The 12,688-nt window shown below is 30.6% G+C and overlaps 1 protein-coding gene across 1 annotated transcript in view; it reads left to right on the plus strand.

Annotated features, from left to right (window-relative positions):
• Positions 1–4,428: 4,428 nt before the first annotated feature.
• The window catches only part of LOC122719055 (titin-like), a gene marked incomplete at its 3' end in the record, with an annotated part of 177,849 nt that continues 169,589 nt past the window's right edge, over positions 4,429–12,688 (plus strand). Inside the window, exons 1-10 of the mRNA XM_043944582.1 lie at positions 4,429–4,581; positions 5,198–5,443; positions 6,773–6,886; positions 8,007–8,181; positions 10,063–10,163; positions 10,258–10,467; positions 11,127–11,312; positions 11,384–11,498; positions 12,191–12,432; positions 12,525–12,647. Coding sequence (XP_043800517.1) covers positions 4,429–4,581; positions 5,198–5,443; positions 6,773–6,886; positions 8,007–8,181; positions 10,063–10,163; positions 10,258–10,467; positions 11,127–11,312; positions 11,384–11,498; positions 12,191–12,432; positions 12,525–12,647 — 1,665 coding nt within the window. The remainder of the gene's footprint in view (positions 4,582–5,197; positions 5,444–6,772; positions 6,887–8,006; positions 8,182–10,062; positions 10,164–10,257; positions 10,468–11,126; positions 11,313–11,383; positions 11,499–12,190; positions 12,433–12,524; positions 12,648–12,688) is intronic.

Raw genomic sequence — 12,688 nt, forward strand, 5'->3', positions numbered from 1 at the left:
CCGATACTCCCACTGGAATGTATCATATGCTTATATTTACGAAGGCACACCTTGCTTTTCACGGTATTTGGTCAACGCCGGTCACCGACCTTGCAGCTCGCGCGAGCCATCAAACAGATATGATACTTTTGCATTATGCATTAATTGCTAAACGATTTCAAATCGAGGAACAATGCGAGAATATATTCATTCCTTTTCCGTTCATAATTTTAATTATCTCGCAAAGTAACACACGAGACTATATAATTATTTCTATCATTTTTTCTACCATTTTTATCTTCTGCTTAAAATGAATCGTAATTTCAATCATCGTGCGATGTAAAATAGCATTATCGTTATTTAAAAGATTATTTTTAATTACTTCCTTTTTCTGAAACACGAAATTCTGATTATTTTTTTTTTTTCTGTATGTTCTCCTTTTACAATTAGTTATAACTTTAATCATTCTGTAATGTAATATTCGTACCTATCGTCGTTTAAAAGGAACAATCTTTAATTATTTCCTTTTCGTGAAATATAAAATTCCGAATATTTTTATATTTTTTTCATTTCTTCTTTAGTCATTTCATTTCGATTATTATGTTATGTAAAATATAATTGTTATTTAACAATTGATCTTTTCTTTCTTTCTTCAGATATTTTCAAAATTTATTGAATCGATTTATAATTGATTTTTATTAAAAAATTTGAAAAGATATTTGAGAGGAAAAAGCGAGATTAAAATTGATATATAGGAATATCTTACGATATATAGTTAGTATTCATGTACATGCTTCTCTCTATAATGTCGAAAGAATTTGAGGTTTCGTACTGGATATGGGAACAAGCCTTGATCGTCCTTCGTGGTCATCTTGTATTCCTCGAAGTAGGTATCGAGAGGCCATGTGGTATCTCGTACCTATAAACAAAGATGATAAAATAAAACAAAATTAATTTCTTCGTGTTAAAAAATCGTTGAAATCAATATTAAAGAAAATTGATTTGTCCTTGTGCTCAATTCACAAATTGATAAAATTTCAATCAGGCGTGACTTGAATATACTCGTTTTATTAAAGACCACGATTATTTTAATTTTATGATAAATCATAATTTTTCTTCTTGTCACAATAATTCTTGTCACAATAACTCGAAAATTAATTTATTTTTATTTGATTTTTTGATTACTATTTTAATCATATAATATATTTAATTAATAAGATATTGATTTATTTCTCTAATTGATTTAACTATTTAATTAATATTTTTACGGATATAATAATTAATTATTAATAAATAATAGACGTTGATTTATTTTATTTTCTTTAAGTTTTAAGTTTCATCAAATACACAATAGATTTGGAGGTTTTGTCTGGAAGTGGAAATATTTTAGTAATGTGACCTTAGTAGGAGAGGTTAATCGCGTCTATAAATCACGCTGCGAAGAAATATTCTTCTCCACGACTGTGAGAAACATATCGTCACTTGGATAGTGGTGATTTCATCGCTTACGATCTTCTCTTTTTGCGAACGTCATGGTCTCCATCTTCCTTTGACTTCTCGAGTTTCGATAGAGAAGGAAGTAGACAAAATTTTTAGAAATTTATAATTTCAATTGTAATAACGATTAAAATGAATATAAAATAATTTGCCATTTAATGTTTTTACGGATATAAAATTTATAGAAAGGGAAAATGTTGTAAAAGATACAAGTTTTGTTACAAAAATAAAATTCAGGCTTTCAATAAAAAAAAATTATGTGGAATTCGCGACAATCTTTGATTTTATCAATATTTAAATTTGGTATAATTTTTAAATAATATTCAAGTGAAGGATTTTTAATTTTTAATTTCAAGTACATATCGATAGATTATGCAAATATTGTATTAATTCAGGAACATAAAATAAACCAAAATATTATTCTTTACAAATTTATAAAGTAATATTTTTATACGAAAATAAAGAAAAATCAAATCAACTTTTTGTTGCGTATAAAAACTCAAATTTCAATAAAAAAATGGACATAAATTATTCGTATAATAAGCCATCAATATGATTGCTATGTTGAAATGAATCTTTAAATTTTTAATGTTTTTTTTTCTAAAGTTATAAAATATTCAAATTTTAGCATTCCATCTTTTTCTCATAATAAATATTTTCAAACTCGTGTATTCAAAACACGAAGACATTAAAATTCTCTTTGAAAAAAAAAGATTGCTTCTTGTACAATCCATTATATTCAAATAATTCAGCGAAATATTCCATCAAACCATTAAACCAAATCAAACAAATGAAAACATCTCCAAATCTCGGTCATTTCAGAACTTTTCCAATCATCTATACATCTAATTTAAAATCTGATCTCGTGCAACCAATAAAACTGACAAAGAACTAGCCATTATTTCCTCTTCCAACTAGTATTCCATCATTTTCTCGTAAAAATACCGAATGCTTTCACTCCTTTAAAAAAATTTTGATAAAGATCGTTCCATTATATCATACACACACACATTCTAATATCAAACCAAATCAAACAAAAACCTCTCAGTTCCTCAAAGAAACTTCTTTTCTAAAAAAAAATAAAATAGAAAAAATATATATAACACTTGGAATACCACATTCGCGAATACCACAGCGTCAAACCAAATCAAACGAAACGAACCAAACCTCCAAACCACGTTCAACCTTCAGAAATTCCCTACCGTCCACTCCCATTCAACCACACGCCTAATTCCGAAACCCGATCCCGTGCGTCCAATAAAATTTACAAAGGATTAGCCATTTTTTCCTGTTTCACCGGGCATTTTCGCGGCCCGCTCCGTGGAATACAAAAGAGGACGAGGCGCGCGGAGAAAGAGGTCGTCGAGGCGGGAAAAAGAGACGGAAGAGCACGAGGAAGAGAAAGGAGAAGGGGAAGACGGTTAATCGGTGCCAGAGTACCGTTGTACCTGAATGGAGCAGCGAGATGGCTTTCGGTTTCCCTGCAGCCTCCGTCGCAGCTGCAGCTCCGCTCTCTTCGACCAACGACTTCAACCGGAACACGTGACTGCCGCGCGTGTTCATGCACGCGAAAGCGCGCCACACAGTTTTTCCACTCCCCGAATCGGGCGAAGGAATCGCATTTCCGCCTCCGTTTTTCGATCGAGGGTTGGCAACCACGTGCACCTGCACCAACCGGGGACAACAGCTGCTGCCGCGTTTGTGGCCGGCTCGCCACTTGCCTTGTAAACACCTTGTCCGTAAGTCACGACCGTGCATCGCCGTCTATCTTGGTCGAAAATTGGAGGAAATATTCGTTCCGAGACCGATGGCATTCAGCATCAGGCGTTCGAAGGCGTTGCGTTTCTCCAAGTTCGAAGGATGGATGAAATAATCTCGAGGTGTTTGTGAGTGAGTTTTTGAATTTTGAAAGGTGAAGGATAAAAGTGGGCGCGAGGACAAAAGTGAAGGACTTGTGGATCGCGGTTTCGTAAGGTGATACGACGTGGCCGGTTTTGAAATGGTTTCGAGACAAACGTTTGTCGTTTCTTTGCACCGGCAATCGGTGCTTTGATACCCGCGCTTTTATCGTGTTCAGCTTCGTCACCGCATATTTCAGATTTCGATTTCAATCTATTTTCTCGCTTCCTTTTCTTTCTTCTTCTTCTTCTTTTTTTTTTCAATTGAAGATTCGATAAACTGTTAATAATGTAAGTCTGGAGGATCTGTTGGTCAAGGATCTGTTTTGGAGGGAAGGAGAACAACGAGCCACGTTCCAACTTTCACTGTGCTCTATGCTTCTTCGAGCATGCAAATTACTCGAGACGCACTATTCGAAACGCACTATTAATCCGAGGGAGGAGGGGAGGGTGGAGGAGGGGGAGCAACAAAATGTCTCCCCGACAGGCGAGATAAATCAGGATCGTGTTACTGTGAACGTGCCGCGGTATGCAAAACCGCGAGGTGCTGCCTTTTTTTTTTTTTTTTTTTTTTTTTTACGCAGTCAACGAACCTGATCGCGCGTAACACAATTCCGCCGATCGTTTGTGAAATCGATCGTTCACCCGGCCGATACATCTCGCGTTACGTGTTACACGATGCTCTACTTTCCATAAATCACGAGAATCCTTGATACACAATTGTTACACTCGTGCGCAAGTTTATCTTCAAAAAGAAAAAGAGAAAAAAGTATTCGTCTCGTTCGATTATTTTCGAAGTATCTTCTGCGTTTGAACGCAAATTAATGGAATTTAATTAATTGGACGGTATATATTTTTGAAATAGAGGGATGCAACAAAAAGGATATACATTGGACGATGATTAGTTTTCACGAATTAAAAAGATATTCTTGATATCAGTTTTATTTTAATATTTTTGAGCCTCTATAACTGTATAATCGTTGGAACGAGATATTATTTTCTGAATGTAAATTTAAGTAATCGAAAATTGAACGATGAAGTAAGAGATTCAGCCATGCCCACGAAGAATCTGGAGGTAGTGGATATTTTAGAAGCCCTCGAATCGAAGCTCGCGTACATTCCAGGAGGACGTGACAGGGAAGGAAGACCTTTGATGGTGGTCAATGTTCCCTCAGAACTTCAACCGACCACGAAACCAAGGTTGGAAGTATTGATCGCCTATTTTTTGTCCATTTTTAGGTAACTATATTTTTTTTTTGTTTTTTTTTTTGGAGTTCAGATATGAATATTTATCAGTTTATTATAATATATCAAGTCTAAAAGTCTTAAATCTAATGTCTTCACATTGAATCTTTATATAAGTTTGATTTATAAAATTTTGCAATATTTGCATTTTTTTTGTAAAATACGAATGGAATAGTTATGATTTATTCCAATGGTGTATCGTTATCAGCATCGATTGATAAAAAAGTAATAAACTTGAGAGCAAAAGATTATTTTTCACTTTGCAAAGAGATACAAAATATTTTATTTATTCCATGGAATCAAAAAAAAAATTCATGGAGATTACTTTAACCTAACTTTATTCGATTCTTATCCATTAAATCAATCCATTCGACATCATTTGATATTCAAATATCGTATTGAATTCGAATGTTAAAAGAACAAAACTCGTATGATTTCTTTTTACATAAATAATGAAACAGTCACACAGAAATTAATTAATTTCTGATCTAACATATATCGATAAAATTATTACGATTGTAATATAAAAAATAATTGTTACGATTAATTAAAAATCAAATTTAAATATTTACTGTCAGATGACGTTCTGTATAATTGGAATGCAAATGACTTGTGACTCTTCATGGTATAGCGAGGAGACGAAGAAGAATGGATTGGTCTTGATAGTGGACGCGAGAAAGGGTGCATGGAGGGTGGCAAGATCTTGCATCAGGTTGTCTACTGTACTTCTGGGAGCTTCTGCCGCATCCGTCATCGTGGTGCGCCCTGATGGCTTCTGGGACAAGAGGGTGGACAGTTGCACGAAATCGCACAAGGAAGGAGAGGTTCGTTATCTACAAAAATAAAATTGGAATTACATCGAAATTTTACACCAAATATTTATTTTCACTTCCAAAGTCGAGTCTCTAAAATTATTTCACGAATATAGTAAATTTTACATATATATTTATCATATCATTAGACAATTTGTAATTCATAATTGATAAAATTATTTTTCCCGGAATTTTTGATTTGATTTTTATTATTCAATTTATCGATAAATTTTGTAGTTTGTAAGTGGAGTTTATTTCAATCTTTAATATATATATATATTAAATATTTTTCGATGAAAAATTCAATTCAAGTGCTCAAGTTACTCTTGAGATAACTAAGCTAATAGTTCTTGATTGGTATTCCTTGGAACATTAGCATTCCGCGAACTTGTCACAATACTAGAGTAAACGTAACTTGTTACAAGTGTTCCACGAAATTACGAAAGCGGCGTATTAGCTAGGATATTACTACGATTCTTACCAAAAGGAATATTCGTGCATATTTCTCATACATATTTTCATTCATAATTTTACGATCGGATTATGATTTTCGATGCATTATCGAAACGTATCCTTATTTATTTCCATTACATAACACTTGAATTACAATTATTTTACGCATAATTTACATTCAAATATATTCTTAAATTATCATACGAATATATATATATATATATATACATATATATATATATATATATATATATATATATATATAAATTAGCATAAGAAGAAAAAATATCTGATCCATTCATGGTTGTTCAAATAATATATGCAAAACAGAAAAAGAAAACATATTTCCATAAATCACGTAAATCACGTAATCCGCATAAAAAACATCCAGAATCCATTTACGATCCATTTACCTGATGTTCGCATAAATTTCTTCGTAATCCAAAATGTTGAGAAGCCACTATCATAAATCGATCGTGCCACGAGAAATCGCACGATATTACACGTGTATTAACGTATTATCTGAATCGAGATATGAAGTTACCATTCAAACACCATCACCGATGAAATGGAACGTTTCTAATTTTATTTACATAATTTTTCTATCGAATCGTATATACATCCATCTAGGATAAACTAGTTTTCCCTCCTTTTAACCATAGTTCTCTGCCATTTAATCAATCCTCGACAAGAGTCGCTTGACCGATTCGAGGCACATGTTCACGCTCGATTATCGCGTGAAATATTCACGCTTACTTGTCAAAATCGTTCCGTGTGACGAAAATGTACATATATTCGCGATGGGTTTAATTGCAAGCGTGCTCGTGAACATATATATATATATATATATACATATACGTGACGTGAATTAATTAGTTGTTGTTTCAGCCGACGTACCTCACCCTGACGAGGCTCCAGCTCCACGTCGACTTTGCACAGCTGCCGTACGAGCTGGGTGGCAACAAACTTTACGATCACGTGGATTGGATCCAGAAGCGCGTGGTAATCTTCTCATCGATTTATAATTCACGCTCAAACGAACCATTGTATCGGGAATAATCGTTTCCATGTGGAAAGTTTATGGGGGATTCGGTGTGTGAACTCATGATGGTTTATTTGTTACAATTTTTTTTTAGAAGATCTATCGATTATAGTTGTATATCAAGTATTAAGTGTATACTGTAGTAAAAGATATATATAGTAAGGATGATATTAGTAGTGTTAATTATTAAAAATTATTAGATGAATAATTAATAATGTAATAAGTAATGTAATAACAATAATAATATTATGAAATGAAAGTATGTAAGTCTAATAGAATATTTGATTTGGAGGATATAGGAATGGATATAAATTTTCTGTGATAGAAATTGGTTACATAGCTCATTTATTTTCCTTTCTATGAGATGTAAGATAATATAGCAATAATAATATTATGAAATGAAAGTATGTAAGCCTAATAGAATATTTGATTTGGAGGATGTAGGAATGGATATAGATTTTCTGTGATAAAAATTGATTACATAGCATATTTATTTTCCTTTCTATGAGATGTAAGATAATATAGCAATAATAATATTATGAAATGAAAGTATGTAAGTCTAATAGAATATTAAATTTAGAATATTTGATTTGAGGGATGTAGAAATGGATATAGATTTTCTGTGATAAAAATTGATTACATAGCATATTTATTTTCCTTTCTATGAGATGTAAGATAATATAGCAATAATGATATTATAAAATGAAAGTATGTAAGTTTAGTAGAATATTAAATTTAGAATATTTGATTTGGGGGATGTAGGAATGGATATAGATTTTCTGTGATAGAAATTGATTACATTTATTTTTCTTTCTATGAGATGTAAGATAATATAGCAATAATGATATTATGAAATGAAAGTATGTAAGTCTAGTAGAATATTAAATTTTGTTATAGTTTGATGTAGTTTAGCTGAATATGATTATAGGAATTGGTTATGATTTAATTAATTAATTAATCGGTATACAATTACTTTTTGCAACTATTGTATTAATAAGTTTCTTGTGAAGAAACGGAAGTTCTATATCGCTTTCACTATTTTCCTTTTCTATCACACGTTTTCTTATGCCGATTTCACAGAAAGTGGAGGATTATACCAAGGATGCATCCGATCTCATCACTAAAATGGCAGATCTACACCGAAGATTGATCAATTTGGATGGGTTTCGAATGTCAGAGTCGGACGACGATTTGGAATCTTATTGGGGTATGAGCAACGAATTAACAGCTCATGCACGACATATTCTTCAATCAGGTGAGTTAAAATTACGCACAGTGCGATAATATAAAGTAATAAATAATGGAAATGATTTACATAATGAATTATTCAAACGAGGAAAGAACGTTGAATCGAAAATTATAGATATATAATTTAATTTAATCAATTAATTGCAAGATTAAACTTTTAGGTTTTCTTTTCAATAATTTTCTTTTAATTATAATTATCAGTGACTTTTTATATTTTGTAATATAAAAAACTTTCAACATAGATAATTCAAAGAAAAGAAATTAAATATTCATTCTATATTTTCTTAAAATTTCCTTTGATATATTTAAACACACAATATTTCTATAAAATGTACTAATGAATAAACTTATGTTTGCACATATAACATATATACATAGAGAATATTAATTATATTCTTAGACATTTTTAGAGGATTAATTTTAGGAGCTAAATCAAGCACAAAAATATTATCGGTTGAAGTTTATTTATTAAATCACAAACACTTCAAATACAGATGAAACAGAAAATCGCAGATACAGAAACTATCACAAAAATTCTTTGAAGAAGAAATATTAATCGACAGTTCTGATCAATCACGAATCCAAATAATTCTATTTATCCATTATCGTCGTTCGATTATCGATCAAAAAATCCCATTCACTGCCAATCACTCAAAGGTTGAGTCGTGTCATCGTTATCGATCGCTCGAACGTCTATTTCCTACGATACAATCAACAAGTTGTGCAGAAGGATCGACACTCGGATATGGATAGATTGGCCGGAAAAATTGAAAAACCGGCTTAACCGGATGTTAGACAGGATTTCTTTGGAATCGAGTCGCGTGCTCGATGAATCGCGCAAGAGTGTAAAAACACCGACAATGCCGAGCTCGTGTCGTATACGTTTTTATCTCTTACTTCTTTGTCGTTTTTTCTGGCATAGGATACCGCTACGAGATATGAATCTTATTAAAGGGACGTATCTCTTTTTCGTAATTCGATTATTGGCAGAGATTTTTATGGTGGAACTTATGTAGAAGAAATAAATAATTGTTTTCCATGTTGTGTATATTGTTATATTATATCATTGATATAATATTTTTGGTATATTTTTAAATGAATCAAGAGGAATGAATAAGTATAATAATTAATAATTGAAAAAATAAAAGAAATTTCACAGAGTTCATAAAAATTCATAAAAATCAATCATTTTGAGGAATTTGGATTTTAATATTTTAATACAGTGAATTATATAATATTAATAGTAGTAGAGAGTTTCATAGAATCTTATTTTTGTATCCAAATGAATAATATAAATGATACAAATAATCTTATATTATATTATTTGTGCATAAAGTTGAACAATTTTAATTTATAGGATAATAATTGGAAAGAGAATTTCATTCTTTTTAAATTATTTGAAAATTAAATAAATAAATGATACAAATAATCTTATATTATATTATTTCTGCATAAAGTTGAACAATTTTAATTTATAGGATAATAATTGGAAAGAGAATTTCATTCTTTTTAAATTATTTGAAAATTAAATAAATAAATGATACAAATAATCTTATATTATATTATTTCTGCATAAAGTTGAACAATTTTAATTTATAGGATAATAATTGGAAAGAGAATTTCATTCTTTTTAAATTATATATTGAAAATTAAAAAGTTTGAAATATTTTAAAGTTTCTATCTAATTTTGGTATTGGAATAATTTCTTAAAAATGATTGCTTTCAATTCTAGCAAATAAATTTATATATAAAAAGATCAAACAATGCAGACTTTATAATCATTACACATTTTTTAACAATTTAATTTCTATTTTACATTAATCGAAGAAATTTTTTTGATAGCATTTTTTCAGACAGGGAATTAAAATCGTGCGTATTATGATTTTAGGAAGAAATTTAGTCGGTTCGATGGCCAGAGAATCTTCGAAAGATACATTGGACAGTACAAAAAGAATTCACGAGCTTATCGACTCCATCGAACTGAAGAAGGTATCGTTTTCGAAACAACGAGGAAATGGGGAGCAAAAGGAAAAGAAGAAAAGGAAAAGAACAAAGAGGATTAAATAACGTTTGTATTTTTTAGTTGGACATCGAAAATTCTTGGTCAGAAATGGAGAAGAATTTGGATACAGCCAGGGTGATCGGTGATCTCGAGAAAGGTGTGTCACGTGTTACAGATTGGATCTTGGGACCAGCTGACGCCATGTTGAACTCTTGTTGCCAGGTTGGATTTGACGTCTCTTCCTCGGAAGAACTTCGCAGACGTCACGAGGAACTCGAATTAGAATGCAGGGTAAATGCAAAAGAGTCGATATATAAAAAATATAAAAAATAATTGATCATTCAAATTATTCGGAGTCTCTATTATCCAAACCGAAGCAAGAGATGACTGTTCGAATTTTTCGAATATATATACAAATACTTTTGAACCAAAATTTAATGATTTTGTTCAATATTCATTCTAGTGTTCAATTTCAAATTTTCTTACCTATCAATTAAACGATTTTTATTAACTGTTATTATTTTATTTATGTATTTCCTGTTTGTATTTCTCATTCAACTTTCTAATCATTTCAATTGCTTTTAAATATGTAGAAATAAAATTTGAATTATTATTAATTTTTTCTTCCTTCTTTTTTTATACATTTTTATCTTACATATTTAATATTTATTTATATTTTTAATATTCATTATATTAATTCCATAATTTCGTTATCTCAAATCAAATTCATGAATTGAATTAATTAATTCTGTTATATTTTCAATTATAATTATTCGCTGATAAATTTCTAATGTATTTGAGGATTTATAAACTATGAAAAAAAACCTTGCAATTAAATATTTGCAATTTTTTAATCACAATATATTAAACTTTTCTGTGAAAGAAGATTCGAAGATTTTAAAAAATTTTTCGATTGAAACGAGGAAGAAAACGTTAATTTCAATTTTTAGGAAACTTATGGACGATACGCGGAACTGCTTCACAAGATCGACAGTTTACCAAGCACGCGTTTATCCGAGGATTTGAAATCTCAGAGAGATTTCATGGATTTCGTGTGCAGAAGTTTTGCAAACAGGCTCGAGAGACGGCGAAACGTGTTAATCACTTCGCAAAGATTTTTCAGGCTAGTTTCCGAGGTATTATCGCTATTAGGCAACGAAGAGTCGAATTTACGAACGAACGATCTCCTGTTATTCGTTATTTACAGTACTTTGACAAAACGAGCGAAGTCTTCGATAAATTAGTGATGGGCAACAGAACTCACGATTTTTCACAAGCTGGAGCCAATCTTTTGAAATTGCAACAAAGCCAAGGAATCTTGGGTAAATAATTTCTGTTGTGCATAATTTATTATATTATATTTTTTAAAAATTTCATTTCTATCTAATTTCCCAAAAGAAATCGTTTTCTCTTTCGTTTTTTGCTTTATAATGAAAACAAAAGAATTTAGAAATTTGAAAATGACTTGTAAATTTTCCAATTATCGAAGGAAAATAATATTTCTTTTTTTTTTTTCATTTTTGCTCGAAAAAAGTAAAATATTCAAAAAATTTAGAAATATTAAATATATACTTTACGTTGAAAATCATTGAATAATGAAAATAATGAAAATAAAAGAATTTAGAAATTTGAAAATGACTTGTAAATTTTCCAATTATCGAAGGAAAATAATATTTCTTTTTTTTTTTTTTCATTTTTTCTCGAAAAAAGTGGAAGTAAAATATTCAAAAAATTTAGAAATATTGGATATATACTTTACGTTGAAAATCATTGAATAATGAAAATAATGAAAATGAAAGAATTTAGAAATTTGAAAATGACTTGTAAATTTTCCAATTATCGAAGGAAAATAATATTTCTTTTTTTTTTTTTTCATTTTTTCTCGAAAAAAGTGGAAGTAAAATATTCAAAAAATTTAGAAAATTAGATATATACTTTACGTTGAAAATCATTGAATATAATAACAGATAACGATAAAAGAGAAGAATATATGACGGTGTTTCATTTATTTTAGAATCTCTGGAACGCGAGTTGGTAAAGGAAGGTGAAAAATTATCGGACATTTTGTCGATGCCAGTGAAGGACGCGCTTGGACGCGATGTGCATGTTGACTATGGCGAAGATATAGTCAACGTCCGAGATATTTTGGATGCGACGAACGCCAGGAAGAATATTTTCAATGACAGCGTCGAGCTGCAGAAACTCTCCCTAAAGCAGACAGCATTGATATACATTTACGAAAACGATGGCGAACAGGTGAACCCAATTTAGAACAAATTATTCTTCTAACAAAATATTCTCGACGATGTACGTATTATGAAAAAAAAATTTTTCCCTCCAACTTTCAGGCTGTAAAATGGTTGAACGATTTGTACAATGTTTTATTGAAAAACCATATGGAGATTGGTTGCAACGCGATCGAGATACAATCCCAGAAAGAGGAGCATCAATCGTTTCAAGAAACCGCTAAGGTGAGCAATAAAATAATACAAATTCGTGATTGAAATTTTAA

This window comes from Apis laboriosa, unplaced genomic scaffold (genome assembly GCF_014066325.1).
Source record: "Apis laboriosa isolate Shangri-la unplaced genomic scaffold, ASM1406632v1 scaffold69_cov144, whole genome shotgun sequence".
NCBI classification, from domain to species: Eukaryota; Metazoa; Arthropoda; class Insecta; order Hymenoptera; family Apidae; genus Apis; species Apis laboriosa.